Source organism: Arachis hypogaea, chromosome 19, assembly GCF_003086295.3.
Source record: "Arachis hypogaea cultivar Tifrunner chromosome 19, arahy.Tifrunner.gnm2.J5K5, whole genome shotgun sequence".
Taxonomy (NCBI): Eukaryota; Viridiplantae; Streptophyta; class Magnoliopsida; order Fabales; family Fabaceae; genus Arachis; species Arachis hypogaea.
Genome location: NC_092054.1, coordinates 155025610 through 155049911, shown reverse-complemented (window position 1 = coordinate 155049911; position 24302 = coordinate 155025610). Strand labels below are relative to the sequence as shown.

General features: G+C 32.9%; 5 protein-coding genes across 7 annotated transcripts; 2 read left to right on the top strand and 3 right to left on the bottom strand.

Annotated features, from left to right (window-relative positions):
• The first annotated feature begins 3767 nt into the window (after nucleotides 1–3767).
• On the top strand, nucleotides 3768–8118 carry LOC112776089 (GDT1-like protein 4). Of its 3 annotated transcripts, none has more exons than XM_072227197.1 (13): nucleotides 3768–4094; nucleotides 4219–4287; nucleotides 5490–5549; nucleotides 5639–5686; nucleotides 5908–5996; nucleotides 6109–6145; nucleotides 6232–6279; nucleotides 6473–6541; nucleotides 6631–6675; nucleotides 6770–6831; nucleotides 7064–7136; nucleotides 7276–7360; nucleotides 7821–8118. In XM_072227197.1, the coding sequence occupies exons 1-12, from the start codon at nucleotides 4077–4079 to the stop codon at nucleotides 7342–7344; spliced, it is 687 nt and encodes a 228-aa protein (XP_072083298.1). In that variant the 5' UTR covers nucleotides 3768–4076; the 3' UTR covers nucleotides 7345–7360; nucleotides 7821–8118. The 3 variants fall into 3 exon arrangements, with proteins under 3 accessions (XP_072083298.1, XP_072083297.1, XP_025675857.1); XM_072227196.1 differs by having other exon boundaries at nucleotides 7794–8118; XM_025820072.3 differs by lacking the exon at nucleotides 7821–8118 and having other exon boundaries at nucleotides 7276–7600.
• A 195-nt stretch (nucleotides 8119–8313) lies between these two features.
• On the bottom strand, nucleotides 8314–10161 carry LOC112776090 (ATP-dependent Clp protease adapter protein CLPS1, chloroplastic). The gene is made up of 3 exons (XM_025820074.3): nucleotides 9987–10161; nucleotides 9223–9373; nucleotides 8314–8790 (listed from the first exon to the last, which is right to left on the bottom strand). Exons 1-3 carry the CDS (start codon nucleotides 10048–10050, stop codon nucleotides 8529–8531), a joined length of 477 nt encoding a protein of 158 aa, XP_025675859.1. The 5' UTR covers nucleotides 10051–10161; the 3' UTR covers nucleotides 8314–8528.
• A 1940-nt stretch (nucleotides 10162–12101) lies between these two features.
• Nucleotides 12102–12455, bottom strand: LOC140182432 (uncharacterized mitochondrial protein AtMg00810-like). Its single transcript, XM_072228636.1, has one exon. The coding sequence runs from the start codon at nucleotides 12453–12455 to the stop codon at nucleotides 12102–12104; it is 354 nt and encodes a 117-aa protein (XP_072084737.1).
• Nucleotides 12456–12494: 39 nt separating this feature from the next.
• On the bottom strand, nucleotides 12495–15833 carry LOC140182431 (uncharacterized). Its single transcript, XM_072228635.1, has 4 exons — nucleotides 15624–15833; nucleotides 14568–15503; nucleotides 13140–13823; nucleotides 12495–13034 (listed from the first exon to the last, which is right to left on the bottom strand). The coding sequence occupies exons 1-4, from the start codon at nucleotides 15831–15833 to the stop codon at nucleotides 12495–12497; spliced, it is 2370 nt and encodes a 789-aa protein (XP_072084736.1).
• A 2543-nt stretch (nucleotides 15834–18376) lies between these two features.
• LOC112776785 (protein SEEDLING PLASTID DEVELOPMENT 1) lies at nucleotides 18377–23274 on the top strand. Its single transcript, XM_025821023.2, has 9 exons — nucleotides 18377–19443; nucleotides 19975–20189; nucleotides 20536–20686; nucleotides 20779–20970; nucleotides 21111–21273; nucleotides 21409–21743; nucleotides 21881–22057; nucleotides 22210–22371; nucleotides 22697–23274. Exons 1-9 carry the CDS (start codon nucleotides 18946–18948, stop codon nucleotides 23000–23002), a joined length of 2199 nt encoding a protein of 732 aa, XP_025676808.1. The 5' UTR covers nucleotides 18377–18945; the 3' UTR covers nucleotides 23003–23274.
• Nucleotides 23275–24302: the final 1028 nt, after the last annotated feature.

The following is a 24302-nucleotide window of genomic DNA, read 5'->3' as shown; positions in this document are numbered from 1 at the left end:
TATCATAAATAATATTAAAATATTTTTTATATAATTATAAATGTTAAAATTAATCTTAAAAAAGAAATGTAAAAAAAACTCTAAATTAAATAAAAAATACAAATAATATAAATATGTGTAGAGAAATTTAAATCATAATACATAAAGAATAGTAACTTTTTTTATTATTACTACACTATTAAATTTTACTCTATACAATACATTTATTATAATAGTATATGAGTTTTTAAAATTTGTTGGGGGAGCCAAGTCCACTACTTGCCCCCCTTAGTCCGTCCCTGGATGTGGGGATCCTAGGAGAGATCTCCGGTAATTTCCGAAATTTATAAATTTACTTAATTGTTTTTAATAGTTTATTTTTCATATATGTTTTTGTCATTTCACATGCTATATCTATTTAGAGAAACTCTAAATTCCTAATCATCATTTACATAATCCTTCTTCAATTCATAGATCTCTAGTGTTATCCATACTCTATCCAACCTCTCTGCAACCACTCCTTCGCTACTCTCCCTTCTCATTGCGTCACCCCTCACCACGCTATTCTCTTTGTTCTTGACGTTCTTTCTCCTCTTTAAAGGTGCGTCTATTTTTCTCTTTGCAACTCCACCGTTGTATCCATTCTCCTCTTCGCTGCCCGCCTCCGACCTCGTTCACTACTTTGTGCTCTGCCTTGTCGTCACGTCCCCCTACTGTGTTAGTTCAAAAGAAGTTGTTGTCTGCTGTTTAGTATTTATGTATAAAATCTTATTGTTTTGTATAGAATGAATACTTACATTCTTATTTCTATGAAAATTAATTTTCAGTTAGAACTATCAAAGAGATAAAAAGTGAGCCCTGCAAAAAATAGAAATGAGGCAATATTCCCTTACAGCATAAGTTGGAGACGAAAATAGGAAACACATCTAGCGACAGAGACAAAAAATAGGAAAGCATTCCTCTCTCCTATCCTGCACCGTTGCCATCTCTGTTCAGGAGAGTTAACATAAGTAGTGAGACGATAAACAAATGTTGCAGTCATATCTGAATTTTAAATTTTAAATTGCCGTCCAGATGATTTTGTTAATTTTAATTATCTTTTGTATTTTAATATTTTAAGATCTGTTTGTAAACACGAAGGTCTTTTAAAATTTATTTTGATAGTTTATCTATACAACAAAAAAACTTGTGTGTCTACTGTCTAACCATGTGATTGGAGGTGGATTCTCACATATAAAAATGTAGCATATTTTATTCCGTGATCAACGTTTTACTTCTTTAAAAACCAACTCTTATAGTAATAATATTTGTCGCCATTATGCCATCAAAGATCAAGCACAATTTGTTGCGTTAAAATTACTAGCTAACAAAGTAGGTGTCTTATCCCAAAAGTGCAGTCCCAGTTTTCAAGTAATTCGATGATTGTTTATGAACAATTGCTTGTAGCCTTGTCTAACTGATATTTGCAATTATATATTCATACTTTTTATTTTTACAATGTTACCCTTCTCTGACGTCCACAACGAGCCAAAACAAATTCGTATTTAAAAGTTTTATACCAATGCGTTATTTCCATGGAAAGGTTACAAATGGTCGTACATGGTTGTTGCATTTTTATTGTTTTAAAGTCAAATATAATATGGTTTGCTCCATTATTAAGGGAAAAGTTAAACAGTTTTAACGGTACAAAATTACAAATACGATAACTTGCAAATAGTAATAGTTTTATTTATTTATTTATGAAAATTTAGTTAATATATGTGTTTAAAATATATGTTAAGATGATCGTGAATACATTAAAAATTTAAATTTTGTATTTTTTATTTTTTTTTGGTAATCAATTCAATTTGGTAGCTTGAAAACTACTGCTCCTACCCCTCCACCCACTACGAATCAAGAATCAATGTTGTTATCCTCTGTGATTAAAATATAAGAAATATTCGGCATGCGTATCTTAACATATGATAGTAGCCTTTTAATGTTGCATAATATTAAATTCATAAAAACTTTAAAACTTTTTTATTTTTTCATTCTTAAAAAGTTTTTAAAATATTCATTAACAAAAATCTTAGCCGAAAAAACTTCACTCACCTTTTAGACAGTTATTGTTGTTCATAAAAAGACAATAATCCAAAAGTAAAAAGGCGATATAAATGTATATTTTTTATTTTTTGGTGAGTGATGCTATATATATAAAAGTTTTTGCAACTAAATTTAATTAAATTAGTGTAAAGATCAGCATAAAAAAGCACGTGCATACGTTATTATTTCTCATTTGTATGTAGAACATAATTTTTTATTGGTGAGCATAAAAATGTAGTAATATAAGTATATAGCACATAATTTTTCGAAACACAACACAAAATTTTATCCATAATATAAATTTATTGATATAACATATAAATTTTTACACATAACACACAAATTTTTATTGAAAATATATTTTGTTAATTTAATGAGTTAATATTTTAAATATATAATTTTTTAAAAATTTTTATATTATGTACTAAAATTTTTATACTATACACTTATTTCGAAAGATACCTAAAATGAGATTATATCTGGTCTACACGTAAGGTCCAAGCTTTCAAGGGGGTGATTTTCGACTTAAACTTAACACCGTCATCCAAGTTGTTTGTGAAAAGATGGGAGTGGTATCTGCAAAACACTCCGATACTTAAATCAGTAAGGATCTTAGCAGATTTAAGTGTATTGGAACTTAAGTATACCTGAAGGTGTCAGTATATTTATAGGTGATGAACCAATAATCATACTTTCACTTCTGGTGGTGAATAATCGTCCTTTGATATAAGGGTTGCTGAAATTCCTTTTCTAGAAATAAGTGAGAGATATTTGGGATTAGTTATAACTCCTTTAGAGAGGAGTTATTACCTTGTAGTGTTCTGTCCAATCTCTCAAGAGGTCGGTTACATAGTAGATGTTATTTGGACTTTTATGTGTTTTTGGACCTGACTTATGTTTTGGGCCAGATATAAACAACACTAAAATTTATATATTGTATATATTTATTGGTATAAAATACAAACTTCTATATATAACACATAAGTTTTTGAGTAAACACCCAACATAGTCTTGTCCATTTTCACGAAGGACAAAGCGATCTTTGTCCAAAAAATGGACACTTCGATTCTTAACTTTTTTTTGGGATAATGTGATCACTCAATTAAAAATTCGTTAAATAATAACAAAAATTAGTTTTGTGAGAGTTTTATTTGTATTTTGTGAGGTGTTAAACCTCCACAAATTTTTTTTAACAATATAATCAATTACTACCACTACTACCACTATCTTCTTCATATTCATTATTATGACTCATACCTCTATTATTTTTATTGCTTTATTATCATCATCATTATTTTTTCTATTGTCATTATCACCAATATCAATATTATCAACATTAAAGTTCTCTTCTTTTATTTCTTATTCGATGTTATTTTTTTTTTTAAAAGATATTTGTACTACAATTTTTTTTTATAGCATCATTTTTATCAATAAATTTTTTTCACTTAACTACCGACAGTAAATTTTTTTTTTAAATAAACTTATTAATAATTTGTAAAAGTTTAAAATTCACACAAAATACAAAATACAAATAAAACTTTCTACAAAATTAATTTTTATTATTATTTAATAAATTTTTTAATAAAATGATCATATTATTTCAAAATAAAAAAATTAAAAATTAAATTTTTTTTCTGACAAAAATCAAATTGGATGTTTACTTTAAAATTTTTACCTATAACAATATAGCGCACAAAAAAATATTTGAACGCTTTCTTGTTTTCACGAATCAAATAATCAAAATAATAGTGGGGAGAGATTCCGATTCCCGGGAAAGGAAGAGAATTGAATGCCAAAGCTTGCGAATAAGAAAATAGTAAAATAATTCGCACGCACGCACTTTACACGCGCGTTGTCTCTTCTCTCCTCTTTCAACCTTCGCCTCTCACTTGTTTTAGGTAACAACTAACATAACGTAACATAACAAGCGAAACCAAGGACCTATTTTTCCGAATCCCACACTCACATCTGCTTTATCTTCTCTTTTCCCACTTCTTCTTCATTCTTCCCCCAATATGACTTCAATCGCTCAGGTACTACAGATTTCAATTTCATTTATTTATTTTCATTATTTGCTCAATTTTAATTTTCTTTTTTTTGGATTTGCTCATTGTTTGTCAACTGATGCCAATCCTGTTATTCATTTTCATCAATCAGGGTTTTACCAAGTCGCTGGCCATGACCGTGCTCTCTGAGATCGGTGATAAAACCTTCTTTGCAGCTGCGGTATGTTTCTCTTCATGGTTACTTATTCTTCGCCATTTTTATTCTTCATTAGTGATCCTCTATGTTTGTTTTCGTTTACTTCTAAGCTGCAATCTAAACGTTTTAGACTTTAGTTAAAAAAAGTTTTGAATCTTTAGCTACTGGATTCACCTCCTTTTTTCGTGTCTTTTCCTTTTTTGCATTTCCTAAATCATATATTCACAGTATCGGCACTTGACTTACTCCAATTAATATATTCATTCTTATGTGTGGATATTTAGAGTAGCAAATACTCAAATTGGTTTCTGAAATTTTAAGATAAAAAATTAGTTAGGACTAAAAAGATGCACTTTAGTTAATTGGTTGGTTGGTTGGTTGGGGGGAGGGGGGATTTGACGGAAACAAAAGATTTAATGCTGCCTTCAGTTTTGAGAACAAGACACAAATGATGGAGATACAAAAATTAGTGTTCTTATATTTTGTTTGGTGATAAACTATAATAAATTATGAACATCTAATTTATTTTCATTTTTTTTTCATAAAAAAAGTTTAAGAAAATATAATGATAAAAAATATAATTATGAAAATTTGATAAAAATAATGAAAAATAAGTTGTGTCTCTGTGTCTTTCCTATCAAGAAGGACACAAAATATACTAATTCAGTGTCTCTAGACACAATGTTTCTATCCATATTTTATCTGTCAAACATAATTTTGTTTCCCTGCTTCAATGTCTCGTGCCTGTAAACAAACGCAAACCTAAGAGACTAATTTAAGGATTTACTCACTAGAGCTAGGTAGGCACTCCAAATTAAAGCCTTGCATTCTGTGGGCCACTTGTCTGACCTATCAGAGTAGTGTTCTTGATTGGAACTACCTCAGATACAATTTGTTTGTTTCTTTGGGGAAATTTTTGTTGTGTGATGTGTCATGGTTTGAAACTATTTTATCAGTGAACAGTATGAGTGTTCAAGTTTGTGTGTTTTTGAATGAATTTGTTTTTCAATTTGGTCATCATTATTCAGTTGCTTTTACATAAAAAAATTTCCCATTGCTCTATTAACACCAAATATGTTTGATAGAAGTATTTGAATGAGCAACATTACTTGTTACTTCATTGAATAGTTTATGGCAAGAATAGAGGGCTTTAATATTTGTCTTTCTTTATTACTTTGAGTAGAAAGCAAAAGCCTGATGTTTGATTTCATGATGTTTGTTTCAAGATCCTGGCTATGCGACACCCCCGGCGCCTTGTCTTATTGGGTTGCCTATCGGCTTTGATTGTAAGAATCTAGTCTTCTTCCTTTTATCAGCTTTATTGTTATTTTGATCTATTTTTATTTTAAGTCTCATAGTTCCTTGAAAATTCTAGGTCATGACTATTCTCTCTGCCCTAGTTGGTTGGGCTGCTCCAAATCTGGTAAGCATTATTTGCTAGTTGTGGAACTTCACAATTCTCATCATTATCTGTTTCTTCTTAGAATCATTAGTAGGTGCTATCCTTCTATTAGTCAATATGTTGCATATATTGAGATATTATGGCCAACTGTATTTGAGATCCAGCAATTGTTTGATTAAATTACACACTCATTTTATTTATTTTTAGTTTTCTGGGGTGCTGATCTTCCTGTAATTTTGCAGATTTCACGTAAATGGAGTCATCACATTACAACATTTTTATTCTTTGGGTTTGGAATTTGGTCCTTGAAAGATGCTATATTTGGAGACGGGTGATTGTTCATTCTTTGCCAGTAAATTACTGATTATTTTGTAATGAACATCAACTTGTAACTGAATAGAAGTTCTTTTTTTTCACTCGTGCATCATGATTTCACCGAGCAGGGATGCTGAAGAATTGGCTGAAGTAGAAGCAGAATTGGTTTGTTTTTCGCTTCTGTTTGGTTTCTTCTTTCAAGTTAATTATTTTTCCTTCTTGACAGTTGATTGAGCTCCCTTTATTACCAGGACAAAGATTGGAAGGCTAACAATGGAGTTAAGAAAGATAGCAGTAAGGTAAAAATAAAATGTCTATCTGATATATTTTTTCTTGCTTGGATGCATGGATATGATTTTGAATGGATTAAGAATTTTCCTCCTTAATTCCAGGAAATAATTGATTGTAAGAATATATTCAAAATAGAATTCTCTGGTGCTGTGTATTTGATGTTCTAAAACTGTATATACATTGTGTGATTCTAACTCCTAGGTTGATGATGACTTGAAAAAGCAGCAACGCCCTTTTTTATCTCAGTTTTTGTCCCCTATTTTTCTGAAGGTAACATATTTGTATTATAACTGAACAGTATTTACTAAAAAAATTAAGCTATGGTTAATCAGATCCACTTTATCAACTCCATTTTGTAGGCATTTTCTATCAATTTCTTTGGGGAGTGGGGTGACAAGAGCCAGGTGAGTGTAGTTATAGAACATTTTTTCCCTTGCATATGCTCCATTCTTAGACACTGCTTTATTCTTCACTAGCCATAACTTTGTTCTGTTTCAGCTGGCTACAATTGGTTTGGCTGCGGATGAGAACCCATTTGGTGTCGTTCTTGGAGGGATTTTGTAAGTTTGTACTCTTAATTTTTTCTGTCTGTAATTTAGTATCAACCTATTTCTTTGAAGATTTTGATTAATTTTTCCTTCGGTCTCCCATGATGGGATATGTTTTCTGAATATTATGCTGGAATTCTGCATAGACATGATTTGTGCAATTATATTTATTTAAGTAATGTGTTCCATACCTGTGAACCTAAAATTTCTTAGGATAATTGAAATTTTTCAATTTTTCCCTCAGGGGACAAGCACTATGCACTACTGCTGCTGTCATCGGAGGAAAGAGTTTAGCATCTCAAATATCAGAAAAAATGGTATTAGTTTCTGTTCCTTTTTATCTACTTAGCTTGTAGAGATTAGGTTGTAATGTGTAATTCTGATTTACCACACTGCTGGTGTAGCATTAAGTTGTGTGTGCATGTTATCTAAATGTTGTACTTCAATACTTTTCAGGTTGCACTATCAGGTGGATTGCTTTTCATTGTTTTTGGTATCCAATCATTCCTCTCTCCAGTGGAATAATGAAGGCTTCCCATTGGTTAGTGATTGTTGATTGTTCTTAATGTATGTGGGATTTTAGCAAACTAGCTTCTTTAGCACGATGGGTTGGCTGCCAAATAGCTGAGTTCATGCCTCATCCAACTGGGGTGAATGCTTTCATTATTTCCAGTTTCACCCTTTCAAAGATTTCATGACTCAATAAACAGATCATTTTAGTACCTACACCAAATTCATCATATAAAGTCAAATTAAGTGGATTTTTTACATCTAGAAACAATTCATATTTCTATCTTTGTCCTGTTTCATGCATATGTAAATTTTCAATGCTTTTGGAAAAAATATACCATAAGCCGTGAAGCTTCCTCCTGGTTTGGAGGAAGTAATAAAACATAGAGAAGGAGGGATAAAGACAAGCTTGCTTGTAATCTTCGGTAGTGACTTTTTATGTCCATGTTTGCGTCGGATTATAGGGATGAAAAGGCTTTCCTTCGTTGTAGCTAAAAGAAGTTGAGATTGGTACTGTCATCAACTCAACGTGTGTGACAAGGTTTGACAAGAATTCCTTCTTGCAAGGGGAGATTTACTTACGAGTGCAGTAGGGTGGAAGTCGTCTTAGTGATGTAACTTGACTGAAAATTAGTCGTTGATATCATGGCAACCTCTTTTGTAACAAGTGTTGGTTGAACCGCCAAAATTTCAAATTTTCAACCATGACAAGCTTAAAATCCACATGTTTTTAATGACTTAAAAAAGTGGACAAAAATCAATATTTAATGTTTATTTCATTTTTCAGAATGTAATTTTTTCAATTCGTTCTGTTTCGTTATATATATAGTTCACATGGAATAGCGGCATCAATGGTCATTGTTTTCCTGATGGTTGTCTTTTTTTTTTTTTGGCTTTAATAATTAATGACTGGTAGAGATTCAATTCGTTAAGGCGGTCAAGCTGATATCAAAAGCAAATCAAACAAGATCATAAACACCAGAGTTGATACAAAAGTAGTGCTATTATTTATTTATTCAAAATCACAACTATCTCGTCAAAATCGTAAGACCAACAACAACTATTATACATTTGCCTTTTTCTTGCGTTACTCAAAAGCTTCATGACGTTATCCTATGTACACAACCAAACGTTTCTAATTTCGCCTTTCAATAGCATCAACTCCAATATTGCTTCGTATTGAATGCTGCATCAGCAGTTCAGCACCCTCCGCCTGCAGGCTCAATTGAACTCAGTAGCCCATTTCCTCTCAGTTGCATGCAGTATTCTTCAGCATCAGCTTGGGAACAGATGATAACCACTGACAACCCGTTGCAGTGCGCTTCTTGCATGATATTAACAGCATTGACAATGGTCATCCCAGGAATAACCTTCATCAGTACTTGGACCACATATTCCCGTTTATTGAAGTTGTCATTGTGCAATATTACGCGATATGGTGGCGCTGATTTTCGCGATTTCCTGCACATTTTAGAAAGTCCAGAATTTAACCTTTTCAACCCATGTCACATTTTATTCTGAAAAAAAAAAAGGAACTGAACAACAGTGCATAAAAAATACAAACTCTAATGGATCTCCTAATTCCCTTTCATTAAGGAGGTTAATGCATAAACATCCATTTATTTACTTGATTACTTCAGAATTACAATGCAAAGACTTTGAAGTAAAAACAAATCATTGTTATTCAATGCAATACCATCTCCATTTTCCCACAAGATACTTATACCAGCAATATCAATAATATGGACACCATTGACAAGATTCCTCTCACCAGTATCTTTTATTCAAAGACATTGTAGTGGGAATCTCCGTAAAATTGAATCTAGCCACACAATTACAATACCCAATTGGAAAAGTTCAGCTTGAAGATCGAGAATCAAGATTAGTTCTAACCTCAAATCAAATTCAGATTCACGGCCAGGAGTGACTTTTTCAATTACTTGCTTTTCCAGCAGCCCTGCACCTTTGCCCGGTCTTGTAGTTATTGCAGCTGTGGGGATGCAAAGATTGGAGCATGGTCCTCTACAAAGTGAATATCTGTCTCCTGCAATAAGCAAATCATTAAAAACAACTATAATATGAAGCACTCAACCATATAGATACACATTGCATGAAGATTAACCAAGGATATTTGCTTTCACCGCGAACCCTACACATGGCAACACATCAAGCATCTCAAAACATAGTTTTCAGATACAAATAATAGGCATTGCAAGAACCACTGGATAATGAATATTACAGGCTTCGCCGTAAACTTGTGTATAGATTATCAATTTTTTTCTTTCCTTTTCAAGAAAAAAAGGATAAAATTCCAAAGATAGATGATGAATAGCAGCTGGTGAAATTCTTCTAAGAAGAGAACAATTCGGACCAGGCAATTGATTCAACAGAAGAAAATTTATAAAAAAAGAAAGAACGAACGAAAGAAGAGAATGCAGGTATATAACTATAACATTGCAGAAGACGAGAATTAAAATATCACGTGATAATAACCTAATAACGTCAAAACTCAAAGGTATATGCATCAAATTCAACAAGAAATGAAAATTGGGGCTTGAAATCAGGTGAAGAGATGAGTAGGTTTAGGTGGGAATTAATTAATTGAATATGGAGAATCTTGGAATCGAAATATTATGAAAAGTGAATTAGGTAAGTACCTGGTTTAGGGTTGGAGATACCGTTGGGAGAAAGAGCGAATCTCCCACGTATCGCACTCTCCATTTCTCTCTTTCTGCTCTGCTCTGCTCTTTCAAGAAACACTCTTTTTTCTTCTTGCACAGAAAGTGTGTAATGCGAGTGAAGGAAGAAGCCTGATGCAAATGACGTGTATTTATGAATGAAATTATGAAACTCGTTTTGCATATTTTGATTACAGCCTTCGTGGGTTGGGCCCTTTGGGTTAAGCCCACACTAGTCCTTTAGAGAAATGGGCTAAATACTGTCCAAAAACATCATAATGGGCTGAATGGGCTTCATCTCACTATATTCTATTATTATCTATATTACTAAACTAAACCACAACATCACCAAAAATGGGAGCACAAAAGAAAAATCTTAACTCGCTGAGGCTTTATGCTTAGTTTAGTAAAATTTTTATTTTTCAAATAGTTTATAAAAACTAATTTTTAAAAGATAATTTTTTAAAAGTTATAGCAATTATGTTTGATAAATAACATTAAAGATAGCTTTTAATAAACACAGCAATAATAATTATGTTTGGTAAAATAGTTTTTAAAATTTAAAAATACTATAATAGACATAAATGGAAATACTAAATTTAAAAATTAGTTAACCTATTAGATTATATTAGACTTTTAAATTTTAAAAAACACAAGCCAACTTTAAAAAGCTCTATCTTAGATACTTTCATCTTTTAAAAGCTGCAAGTACAAACACATGGTCTTTTGTCACCGAATTTGATGGTCCCAGAACGTTTGGACCAATAAATAGTCCCATAATAAAATATGTTTTTTAAGTTTTTTAAGTTTTTTAACAACTGTTAAATAGTCCTTATTTAATTTTAATTACAAATTAATCTTTTATATATTATTTAATTATAAAATCTATTGTTATTTTATAAATTATTATTTTATTATTTATCTATCATATTTATTAATAATAAAAAACTAAAACAATAACAAATTAGATATTCCATTAATCGTAATAAATATTTTACAATCTTAATCGATCGTAATTTTATCATTGATCGGTTACATACATATTGGATTGGAAAAATCGTGTTTGTTAAAAATTCAATCGATTGGAATTATACACAATCGATTGAATTTTCCAGACATGTGGAGTTTCTTTATTCAATCGATTGGCCGTATTACCCAATCGATTGAAATCATCAAAGCAATTTGAGAAATACATAGATACTATTTAACAAGAATTTTTTTCATTATAAATTAAAAAATATTATTTTTTCAATAAAAATAAGACTTATTCATGTGTACTCTTGTGAGTTTATTTTGTGAGAAGAAAATCAATTGTATTCTCTCTAGCTATTTCAACGTATATGTACACATATATAGAAAAAATGTTTACTATTCTAGACCCTATCGTTTAGCTACTAACACTATAATTTAGTATCCTAATTTATAGCTTCCATATTTACAAAAAGATATCCCTAAAAATAAGTTACAGAATTCCTATAATTAAGCATAAGAAATCTCAATACTCCCGCTCAAGTTGGTGCATTGATATCACACATGCCCAACTTGCTTCAGAATTTTGAAAAAACTTGACTTGAAACTGCTTTTGTGAGGATATCTGCCAGTTGATCTTCTGATCGAATTTTAGGTAACTCCGGAATCTTCGTATCTAGTTTCTCCTTAATGAAAAATCTACCTACTTCCACATGCTTCGTACGATCGTGTTGGACTGGATTATGAGCAATATCACATGCAGCCTTGTTGTCACAATACAATTGAATTGGTTGCTTGGGGGGAAAATCCAAATCCATCAAGAGGCCATAGTGTTTCGCATAGTCCAAGTGCCATTCCTCTAAATTCAGCCTCTGCATTTGAACGTACTACAACATTCTACTTCTTCCTTCTCCAGAAAACAAGATTACCTCCTACAAAGGTGAAATAACCAGAAGTTGAACGTCGATCATCTATTGTCCCAGCCCAATCAGCATCTGTATACGCATCCGTATTTTGACAATGTGCATTTTTAGTGAACAAGATTTCTTTTCTTGGAAAAGATTTCAGATATCTCAAAATACGTACCACTGCATTCATATGTTGTTCTCCAGGATTATGCATAAACTAGCTCACAACACTCAATGCATATGCAAGATCTGACCTTGTGTGTGCCAAGTACATTAACCTTCCAACCAATCTCTGGTATCGCCCTTTATCGACTGGCACTTGATTTGATTCAACTGATAACTTCAATCCTTCTTCCATTGGTGTATCAGCTGGCTGACAGGCTGACATGCCAGTTTCTTGTAACAAGTCTAAATTATATTTTCTTTGAGATAGAAAAATATCTTTGATGGATCTAGACACTTCGATGCCAAGGAAGAATTTTAAAGGGCCGAGGTCTTTCATTTCAAATTCTTTAAACAAGTAACTTTGTAATGTCTTTCTTTCTTCAAGATTATTTTCCGTTACCACCATGTCATCTACGTAAATAATAAGTGCAGTTATCTTACCATTTTATTTCTTCAAGAACAAAGTATGATCTGTATTGCTTTGATTGTAGCCGAAAGTCTTCATGGATTTGGTGAATCTTCCAAACCATGCCTTTGGAGATTGCTTAAGCCCATACAACGACTTTTTTAATCTGCACACCTTTTGAGCGTGTTTTTCTGGTATCATGCATCCTGGTGGAAGGTTCATGTAGACTTCTTCAGACAACTCTCCATGTAGAAAGACATTCTTCACATCAAACTGTTGTAATAGCCAGTTCAAATTCGAAGCTAAAGACAACAATACTCGAATTGTGTTGATTTTGGCTACAGGTGCAAATGTTTCTGTATAATCAATTCCATAGACCTGAGTGTGCCTTTTAGCCACTAGTCTCGCTTTAAAGCGTTCGACTGTACCATCTGCTTTGTACTTCACTGTATAAACCCATCTGCATCCGACTGTTTTCTTTCTGGGAGGACAATCAACAAGCTCCCAAGTCTCATTTTTTTTCAAGGATTCCATCTCCTCATTCATAACTGCCTTCCATCTCGGGTCGGCTAAGGCTTCCTGCACACTGTTAGGAATAGATACAGTAGATAATTGATTTACAAATAATCAATTTGATTCAGACAAGCGGTGGTTAGACACATAATGACTCATAAGATATTTGACCTTACTAAAAATCTCAGGTTCATATGTGGGTTTAGGGATACCTCTGGGGTGACGTGGTGGTAGTTGTTTTCTAGATGGTTCATCCATATCAGGAGCATCCTCAGCTGACGAATGGTTGTTTGGTGTATTGGTTTCTTGTGGTTCGAGGGATTCGGATGCTGATGATGGACTTGATACTTCCCTTTCTACGTGCTCACCATTACCCAAGTTCAAGTCATCCATATCTTGGGCATTAAGTTCAGCAACCTCCTCTCTAGTAGAGAGTTCTACTTCTTTTGGTATTTGAAGATCTAAAGTCAAAACTTCCTCTTGGTACTCCCCCTGAAGTTCAGGCTGAAGGGAAAAATACATTGTGTCTTCATGAAAGATGACATCCAATGTAATAAACATTCTTTGTGTCGGAGGGTGATAACATCGATACCCTTTCTGATAAGTAGCATATCCCACAAAAATACATCGCAATGCACGAGGACTCAATTTGTTGCGCTGGTGTTTATGGAGATGTACAAATGTTACACAACCAAAGACATGAGGAGCTAAGTTTGTTGTGGTAGGAGCTTCAGTAAGAGCTTCAGTAAGAGCTTGGTATGGTGTCTTGAAATCAATGGTACTGGAGAGAATTCGATTAATTAAATATGTTGCAGATGTAAGTGCTTCACCCCAATAACACAATGGCATATGAGCCTATATCAATAATGCACGAACAACTTTCAATAAGTGACGGTTTTTTCTCTCAGCCACCCAATTTTGTTGGGGTATTTCAGGACAAGTAGTTTGATGAATGATTCCTTGTGCTTCCAAATACTGTTAAAAACTATAACTCAAATATTCACCTCCATTGTCACTTCGTAGAACCTTAACCTTTGCATTGTATTGAGTACAAATCATTTTGTGAAATTTTTGGAACAACATATTTACCTCACTTTTGGATTTCATCAAACACACCCAAGTCATCCTTGTACAATCATCAATAAAAATGACATACCAGCGTGCTCTACCCAAGGTAGCTACTTTGGATGGACCCCAAACATCAGAATGTATAACCATAAAAGGAATTAAACTTTTATTCAAACTCAAAGGAAATGAAGCACGATGGCTTTTTGCATATTCACAAGTATCACAACGAAAACTAGAAATATCAAATTTTGCAAATAAACTAGAAAATAATTTTTTAAGATAACCAAATGAGGCATATCCCAAACGTCGATGCCATAATCAGATATCAGATTTTCTTTTTGTTGCTTCATCATTGTCCATTGTCAATGCTTGACATAGTTGATTCAAACTCTTTGACTCCATGTCTAAGTAATATAGATTCCCTCTCTTAACACCACAACCAATCGTCTGCCTTGTTTGGATGTCCTTAAACACACAAAATTCAGGCTAAAAAATTACAACACAAAATAAAGCAGAGGTGATTTGAGATACTGACAAAATGTTATAATCCAAGGATGGAACAACTAAAACAAAATCCAAATTCAAAGTATCATTAAGAGACATGGATCCTTCTCCTATAACAAGAGCTGAGGTACCATTAGCAGTAGAGACAAATTTTCGTGAGGAAGGTTTAAGGGATGGAACCTGTCTAGAATCAAAGGTCATGTGATCCGAAGTACCAGAGTCAATTATCCATGTACTATTAGAAACAGGTGCGCAAATATTTAAAACTTTACCTCCATTACCTGCTGTTGCTACCAAAGCCGGGCCTTTTTCCTCAATATCTTGTTCTGCCTTTGATTCTACAACTGCAGAAGTGGAGTTCTTGTGTGAATTCTTCTTTCGTGGATCACGATTATGATCCCACCAGTCCGGATATCCCACAAGTTCAAAACAACGACTTTTGGTATGGCCAGATTGATCACAATGGGCACATCTATAAGTAGATTTGTTAGCACTAGCAGTAGATTTATAATGATTGGAACCTGTTCGATCTTGCTGATTGGGATTGGATTTGTGTTGAGTGGATCGGTTCCGGCTAACAAGGGCTGAAGTTTCAGGCTTCACAAGTTCTTCTTTCATTGTTGCAAGCCGCACAGACTCACGACGAACCAGTGAGTAGCATTCTTCTAACTCAGGGATTGGATCTTTTCTCAAAATATCACCACGAATCTGATCAAACTCACAATCCAAACCAGCAAGAAAGATATGCACCCTTTGTCTCTCAATGAATTTGCGATACAGTTCTACATCTTTCTCACATTCTATACTCACCTTATTGCGATGATCTAACTCACCAAAAATTTCGATTAATTCACCATAATAGATAGAAAGTGTTCTGCCATCTTGTTTGGCAGAGAAAACCCTCTGATTCAAGGTGAAAACTTGTAGTTCATCGGCCCCATCATAGAAAGCTTTTGATAAAGCCTTCCAAATTTCACAAGCAGTAGGAAGTCGGATATATCACTTCATGATTTCCGGAGACATGGACATCAATAGCCATCTCTTGATTCTTTGGTTGTCTGTGTACCACTTGTCGTAACTTGCATCTTTTTCGGTCGGTGATGCTGTTATACCACGAATAAAATAGAGTTTCTCCTTCTCAGCAATATGCATCTCCATCATCTGACACCAAATATCATAGTTCGTTTCATTGAGGATAATTCCAGCATTGAAAGATGAATTTTCAAATTGAATAATGATGGGAGCAGTCTTAGTGCCAGAGGGTTCAGAGGGGTCAGACTCTGACTTGCCCATTGTACTAGACGTAACCTGGGCTCTGGTACCAAGTTTATTTTGTGAGAAGAAAATCAATTGTATTCTATCTAGCTATTTCAACGTATATGTACACATATATAGAAAAAATATTTACTATTCTAGGCCCCATCGTTTAGCTACTAACACTATAATTTAGTATCCTAATTTATAGCTTCCATATTTGCAAAAAGAAATCCCTAAAAATAAGTTACAGAATTTCTATAATTAAGCATAAGAAATCTCAACATTGTGTACTCCTATAATAGTTGCTATTGTCTACTATGAAGATTAATAATTTGAGTTAACCATTTTTTTTAGAATTTGAAGTGAAGTTCACCTTGCTCTGCATAAAAAAAATCGTATTTAAAAAAATTAAAGTTGAAAAATTGGGTTTTGAAAAATAATAATTTTTTTATTTTATTTCAGAAAAAAATCCATTACTAAAACATAAAAAAAATATTTTTCATTACACAATCAATTGCATGAATAAAGAATCGAAACAAAGAATTCCAAAATTAAAGATTAATCTCGATTTTGTAATCAAAACAATGGATTATTTTCTAAACACTATAGTGAAAAAATCGATTGGATCTCTATCGCCAACCGTGATTATCAATTAATGATGAACAAATATTGGATATTAAAGAGATGGATAAATAATAAAGAAAAATTGGATATTAGTATATGGATAAACAATGAACAAAAACAATAAAAAATTGATAATCAATCAGATTGATAAATGATTCTAATGGTAGGATTGAGTAATTGTTGATAGATTATTCACCAATTTATAATCTTAATATTAAAGAAAAGATAAAATTAGAGTATCTAAATCAAAATAAAAATTTAAAAATTGAAGATAGAATTTTAAAGATAAAATAGATGAATAATAAAATAATAATTTATAATCACGAGCAGAAAAATTTAGAGAAGCGTAACATAAAACGCATTCCATAATTCAATCAATTGGGTAACACAACCAATCAATTGAATTGTGAAAATCTATATTGCTTTGGAGACTTAAATCGATTGGGTAATATGACCAATCGATTGAATAAGAAAAACCCACATGCCTTGCAAAATTCAACGTGTATCAATTCCAATCGATTGAAGTTTGGAAAACCTGAATTTCAATCAATTGATTTGTGCATCCAATTGATTGAATTTCTAACAAACATGATTTTCAATCCAATACGTATGTAACGGATCAATGATAAAATTATGATCGATTAAGATGGCAAAATATTTATTTATTATTAATAAACAGATAGATGAATAATAAAACAATAATTTATAAAATAAAAAATAAATTTTATAATTAAATAATATAAAGACTATTTAACGGTTATTATTTTTTAAAGGACTATTTAATGGAGTTATTAAAGGATTAATTTATAATTAAAATTAAATAAGGACTATTTAGTAGTTATTAAAAAATTTAAAAAATATGTTTTGTTATGGGACCATTTAATGGTCCAAACATTCTAGGACCATCGAATCCTTTGCCTGGTTCTTTTTTATTTATCAAATGCAAAATGAAGAGCTTGAAATTTTAAAAAGTACAAGCACCTCCCCGAAAAATTTTACCAAACCAAACTTTAGGTGCTTGTTATTCGGCTTGGTTTGGTAAAATTTTTCGAAGAGGTGCTTGTGCTTTTTAAAAACTAAAACTCCTCATTTTATGTTTGGTAAATAAAAAAAAATCATGTGCTTGTGTTTGCAGTTTTTAAAAGATTAGGGTACTTTTGAAAGTATCTAAGATAAAACTTTTTAAAGTTGGCTTGTATTTTTTTAAAATTTAAAAGTTTAATATAACCTCATATATTAACTAATTTTTAAATTTAATGCTTGCATTTATGTCTATTATAGTATTTTTAAATTTTAAAAGTTATTTTACTAACTGTAATTATTGTTGTGTGTGTTTATTTAAAGTTATTTTTAATTTGATTTACTAAATATAAATGCTACAATTTTTAAAAAATTATCTTTTAAAAGTTAGTTTTTATAAGCTACTTTCAAAAAATAAAAATTTTACCAAACTAAATCTTAGTATGTTGTACCCGAATTCGAAACTTTGGCAAAGACCAAATACTGAATAAAAACTCTTATCATAACTCATAAGATTTGCTAAATAGGGATTTGGGAATTATCTGATTTTAAATATTCGTTTAAGACAGTATAGTGTCTAGAAGCATATTTGGTTCATAAGTTGAGTCTATAATACATATTGTCGTATTACTTAACTTGTGTCTTTGGTACGAGTTCTTTGATTAATGAAATGGAACTATGGAAGTAAGAAACCACAATTGTACAAGTACAACTATTCAAGATGTTGAATCCACTTCGGCTGCTCACTTGGAATCGTGTAACCAATCATAACATCATATTGAGCTTAATAATGGTGGAAAGGGACATGCAATCACAAAAGCAATCTATTCATATGAAAATCGAACGTCTAACTGTCCAAAATGAGTTGCTCTATTTTCATTCACATTTAATGTATAAAGATATAAATACAAGTTACAACTATTTCACAAAAAAATACACAAACCACGACTTGGTGGCTAACCTAATAACATATTTGATATTTATTTCAATAGTACAATTTGTTCATCATTTTGTTACATAAAAAAAAAAAAAAAACTCATTTTCCTTCCCTAGTATCTTCTATTACCTAAGTAAAAAAAATGGATTATTTAGCACGTGGGATCTCTGAACAAAAATTGCCATGAATTTAGACAAAGCACATGAAACCCCCCTAAAATAAGGAAAGAAAAAAAAAAGAAAAAAGAAAGAAAAGTTGAATGGAACAAGCCTTTGATTAATTTGGAAGAAGGCGTGAACGTAAGCTCTCTCTCACCAAAAAACAACGTGTGGTTCGTAAGCAACTAACTACGTTGATTCTTATTTCTCTGGTCTCACAAATCAATCACCAAACCTTTTAACGGTCTCCAACAGTTACTTGTCCCTTCCTTCCCTCCAATCTCAATAGTAAATAGAAGATACCTCGGAATCTTCTTTTTCTCTTCTTCTTCTTCTTCTTCTTTCTTCTTTAACTCATCAACACACATCTCAAACCAAAAAACACAGAAAAAGAAACTAACATAACAGAATGAGAGCACTGAATTCGCATTATGTGGTGATCGATCTTCACTGTTCATGGCACTCCACAAGTCACCACCTTCCAACCTCAGCACTTGCCTACCTCAACATCAGCTCAAACCTCATCTCCACCGTCTCTTCGTCATTTCGTCGAACACGTCGTTCGGGTTCCGCAATTCGCTCCGCCAGCTCCTCCTCCTCCTCATGGATTCCCTCCCCGGAAATTCGCCGCCCCTCCGATCGTTTCTCCTCCGGTAACGGCTATCCGTTCAGCTCCCAGAACGTTCCGTCGACGTCGCGGCCCGAGGCCTCCACGGAGCTTGAGATGTTCTTGGAGCTGTTGCCTCTGAAGATGAGGAGGGAGCTTTATCGGCACCAGGAGATTGGGACGCTTATAGAGGTTGTGATGGATCTGGGTCGCAAGCCTCTCGCCAGGTTCCCTTCCGGAGATTGGGTTATCTCTGAACAACCCATAAAGCTTGAAGATTTACGCCATGCCATTTCCAAGGTGGGTGAGTTAGCTTGTTCTTTGTTTGGTTGAGCATTTTCGATGGAACATTTTTTGTATTATATGTATTTTCATGAGGGGCCTTTGCAAAATATAAGCTTTAATTCATCCACTTTGAATTTATTATGAATATGCGAACCAATTATCTGCTATCACTCAGTGCTAAGTGATTTATTTATTGGCAAATTTCTGTTGCTTGGAAGAGTTATTGTGATAAATAATTTGACCAGGGAGAAAAAAAACAATTAAAAGATTGGTAAGGTGGGATCCAAAGATCTAGATAGAAGATTATAGTCACTCGTGAGGAGAGTGTAAAGATTCTTCTTTGTAATTGAAGTTGGAACTTTATTTCTAACACAATTATACATAATGCATGGTCAAGAACTGTTGAAGTTGCATGTAAGGTTTGTGCCTTGTGATTACTGAGGTTTTTATAGTTACAGTTTCTAGACTTCTGGTTGCCGAAATAGCATTTGTCTCCCTTAGTGTTAATGAATAATGGCTTCTGATATAATGTTTCATTATGTTTAGGTAGGTGAGTTTTCTGATGACAACCGATCTGGTATTAATAGCTCTTTACACCGTATAAGTGCGATTCGGAATCGTAAAATGCAAATCATTGGCCTTACTTGCCGGGTGGGTCGAGCAGTGAGTGGTAGTGCAGAAATTATACGTGATTTGGTTCAGGATGGGGGTTCTATATTGGTCATAGGACCTCCCGGAGTGGGTAAAACTACGTTAATCAGGTAAACCTTGCCAATGTTTGATATTCTGAATAGGATTTCTGTGTCTTTATTTGAAGTTTTGACTGTGGACGTGGTTTATTAGCTCCTGCAAAAGTGAAGTTTTTTGTTTTCAAGTTTCTCATGTTGATTTTTTCCCTTCATGTTTCTCTGTAAATGCCTCAACAGCAAAGCACTCTTACCCAAAATGGTCTGTGACTGTGATTGTTCATGTTTCCTCATCAGTGTAAATTTTATGCAATAACTTCTTTAGTCACGCCAAACAATAACATTTTAAAGTTTTATGTATGTTAATATTGGTCAAGATGAGTTATTTAATATGCATGTCTGAAGAAGCTTGCTTGTGCAGAGAGATTGCTAGGATGCTGGCAGATGAGTTAAAGAAGCGTGTTGTAATAGTGGATACATCCAATGAAATTGGAGGTGATGGTGATGTTCCTCATGCGGGCATAGGCAGGGCAAGGAGGATGCAAGTTCCAAATGTACATATGCAGCATAATGTCCGTACAAATCTCGTTGGCTCAGTTTCATTTTTGTAGAACAAGTTCTGATAAATGAACTTCTGTGACACTGTTCACGCTTCTCTATGCAGGTTATGATTGAAGCAGTTGAAAATCATATGCCTGAAACCATTATAATTGATGAAATTGGAACAGAGCTTGAAGCATTAGCAGCTAGTACCATTGCTCAAAGAGGAGTCCAATTGGTTGGAACAGCACATGGAATGACAATTGAAAACATAATAAAAAATCCTTCTCTTCAGAATCTTGTTGGTGGCATAGAGGTGAAAAGTCGCTCTTTCCTTTTTCTCATCAGTTCCCTTTTTCAAAGAGTGAATCAAGAAAAGTTCAGAAGCATATAGAAATAGAATATGTGTAATGCTTACACACATTAGTAATGTTTGTTGAGTATTTATATCAACAGAGTGTAACCCTTGGAGATGAAGAAGCTAAGAAAAGGAAAGTGCAGAAGACAATTCTAGAAAGGAAAGGACCTCCTACATTTACTTGTGCTGTTGAGTTGATATCTAAAACTGAATGTCGCGTTCATCATAGATTAGATGCAACTGTGGATGCCATTTTGGCAGGTATTTTTCAACCCCCCCCCCCTGTCCCAAAAAAAAAAAAACCACAAAAAAAGGAATATCTTAATATCTAACTGATGTGGTAATCTCGTAGTTGCTTAAACTGAAGTTTGATTAGGAAATTTCCTGCCTTAACAGGAAAATCTCCATTATTTGAAGTCCGTCAATGGGATGACTCTGCAAAAGATTTATTGCAGTATGCTCCAATGCCTGAAAAAAGTCTTGGAGAAACCCTTGATTTAACAAAGAATAGTATCATAAGTTCTGAAATAGATTCTGATAAGGATGATAAAGACCTTTCTCCTACATGGTCCGTGAAATGGAGCACTAGTGGATCTGTAAATAATACTGAGAGTTCTGACTTTAAGTCTGATGAGAATGAAGCAGACAGCCCTACTTCTCGATCTAAGAAATGGAGTACTAATGGATCTGTGACTACGAGGAGGTCACCAGTTCAAGTGTATACTTACAAGGTATTCAAGGGCTTTTATACCTGTCTCGTTTTCCATGTTGAATGGATTTCATTCTTGAAAACATGCATTGGCCAAACTCTTCTTGATGCCTGCCTTTCTTATTAACCTGGCACTTGTTTCATGTTGGATGCATTTAGATTCTTGAAGCTGATCTACTGCAAGTAGCAAAGGTGATGGGACTTGAAGATTTAGTAGATGTAACAGATGATATTGGAGCTGCTGATGCAATTCTAGCATCCAGTTCTGAGATACGACAAAACCCATGGATCCGTAGTGTAGCGAAATTCCACAAGTTACCAATTTTTGTTATTAAGGTGATTTTTGGTTGCCTCTTTAGTTGTTACTTCGATGTATTCTCTTTATGTTATAATGAACTTCTGGTTACAATAGAACACTATCATGTTATAATGGCTTGGTGGTGGTTGTTTGTCATTATCTTCTTATACTGAGTTTTTGTTTCTTGCAGTCTAATACCATGGCACAAATGGTCAAAGCAGTACGTATGATCCTTGGGCTAGAATCATTTGGCCCTGCACCGAAAAAACCTTACAATGATGCTCTTGATATTGAAATCGAGGATGATGAACCAAAACGAAAACCATCTCTGGAAGAGATTGATGCCTTGGAGGTACAAGCCTTTCCTTTTCTCTTATTAGCATCTTATTTCTTAGAGACCAATTGATGTTTTCTTCACTACAGTCTTGGCAGTTAAATTAGTTCCTTTTAGTGAGAAATTCCAGTGCTCCTCTGTACATACTTATTCTCATTCATGCTTCCCATCAGTAGTTTTAGCTTTTCTCTGCTTTAAAGGGCATCTTTCTGATTTGCCAAATATTATATCAAACAATCTTTGTGTTTCACTTAAAAAACAAATATTGGCTTAGTGCTTCATACTTTCATGTATATTTTTTGACTTAGTTTTGAATTTTCGTTTACTTATATGTATATGGCAGGAGGTTAGACTTGCAATAGAATACATTGTGATACCCGGTGGGGAACCTGTGGAGCTCCTTCCTAGACGTTCAGAAATAATAGCACGGCAGCTCGAACTTGTAGAAAGCTATCAGTTGGCTGCTGAAAAGTCAGGTACAGAACAAAACCCAAGGTTGCAGATACTTCCCATGAGGCTAAATGCAAAAAAAATTTCTAAATCCAGTTCTGCTTCCCGCAAGAAAACAAGTCCTAATTCGGTGTCTACTGGTGGTGGTGGTGGTGGCAAGGGTACCAGTGTCACTAGGCTTCCCCTTTTGCCTGAATAGTTCAGAGAAGAAAAAATATTAAATTGCTCCAATTCTAACATGTTTCACTCCCCTGGTTTGTACATGTAAAATGTACAGTGGCCATGTAATTATGTAAATAAGTTATTTATATAGCCAAAGAGCTTGTTGTTGCTCATAAATTTGGTGTGTGATGGTGATTTCATAGGTTTGATCCTACACCATGTTACCCCTCTTCCCATTTGTATTCATAAAAAAATTCAACATTGTAAGTATTTTTCACCTGCAATATAATTCATTTGTAATTGCTTTCATACATATTAGATATTAACTTTTAGGTAAAAATTCACATGCAATTGTCTTTATGTGAAGTTAATATTTGAGAACCGTAAGATGATTTGATAAGTTTGACTAAATTATCATCTAATAATTCTCGACTATTAACTTTACATGAAAGACAACAAGTGAGTTTTTGCCTAACTTTTGTAACCACAGAGTTCACTCAAAATAAATGGAGTAAGAAACTTATGAGATGCGTATGAAGGTTCAGGTCATATTTGCCTAAGGCTGATATACTTTGTTTTTGGTCTGAGAGATATTTCTTTGTTTAAATTTGATTTTCTTGTCTTAATGTCTCATGACCCATGACCAATAAATATGAAGCCTTTTCTTTTTGGGCAAAAGCTTATCAGCTTATATGTAAATGTATGAGAGAAACAGTGTGAAAAACATGATTATGCCGACTATGTACAAAATCGTTATTAGCCTTGGCACTTAGCATTCATAATTAAACAGAAAATTGCAAAATAATTAAAAAAGATTAAATAAAATTCAAAACTACAATTGTCAATTTATCATATTAACATCAATCTACTCGCACATTTTTAGAGGCTTGATATTTTTTATTTTTTAAATAGATATTTTGCTCTTATATGTTATGGATGTTGTTAATTTAACTTATAGTATGGAATGAACTAAATTGACTATTTCTAATAAGTTGACCGAACTCAAAATTACATAGTTGATGTTAAACAAGTTTAATGAGTCATTGTCATATTACATACTATCTATCAAGAATCCATTTTGTGTCAAATGTTTTGTAAGACTAAGTTAATGTGACGGGTATCCTTAGTAAAAAAAAAAAAACATAGAAGTATATTTTGTTTTGCATAAATATTATATAAATATTAAAAAAGTTAACTACTAAATTAATTATCATATACTTATTTATACATTATTTATGTATTTTTAATATATATTTTTTATTTTAATATATATTATATATAAATAATTAATTAATGATTATTTTTAGTATACTTATAATAGAATTGTTTTGTTAGGT

Bases quoted from the DNA above. Each gene is read 5' to 3' on its own strand.
- LOC112776785 (XM_025821023.2), top strand. From the start codon at position 18,946: ATGAGAGCACTGAATTCGCATTATGTGGTGATCGATCTTCACTGTTCA. The intron at 19,444-19,974 runs GTGGGTGAGTTA...CATTATGTTTAG, and splicing joins TACGCCATGCCATTTCCAAG to GTAGGTGAGTTTTCTGATGA. The intron at 22,372-22,696 runs GTACAAGCCTTT...TGTATATGGCAG, and splicing joins AAGAGATTGATGCCTTGGAG to GAGGTTAGACTTGCAATAGA.
- LOC140182432 (XM_072228636.1), bottom strand. From the start codon at position 12,455: ATGGTGGTAACGGAAAATAATCTTGAAGAAAGAAAGACATTACAAAGT.
- LOC112776089 (XM_072227197.1), top strand. The intron at 5,687-5,907 runs GTAAGCATTATT...GTAATTTTGCAG, and splicing joins GTTGGGCTGCTCCAAATCTG to ATTTCACGTAAATGGAGTCA. The intron at 6,280-6,472 runs GTAAAAATAAAA...TCTAACTCCTAG, and splicing joins TTAAGAAAGATAGCAGTAAG to GTTGATGATGACTTGAAAAA.
- LOC140182431 (XM_072228635.1), bottom strand. From the start codon at position 15,833: ATGGGCAAGTCAGAGTCTGACCCCTCTGAACCCTCTGGCACTAAGACT. The intron at 13,824-14,567 runs GTATCTCAAATC...TTATTGATATAG, and splicing joins TGGATTATAACATTTTGTCA to GCTCATATGCCATTGTGTTA. The intron at 13,035-13,139 runs GTCAAATATCTT...AACAGTGTGCAG, and splicing joins AACCTGAGATTTTTAGTAAG to GAAGCCTTAGCCGACCCGAG.
- LOC112776090 (XM_025820074.3), bottom strand. From the start codon at position 10,050: ATGGAGAGTGCGATACGTGGGAGATTCGCTCTTTCTCCCAACGGTATC. The intron at 9,374-9,986 runs GTACTTACCTAA...TGCTTATTGCAG, and splicing joins TATCTCCAACCCTAAACCAG to GAGACAGATATTCACTTTGT. The intron at 8,791-9,222 runs GTTAGAACTAAT...TAAAATGTGCAG, and splicing joins GAATCTGAATTTGATTTGAG to GAAATCGCGAAAATCAGCGC.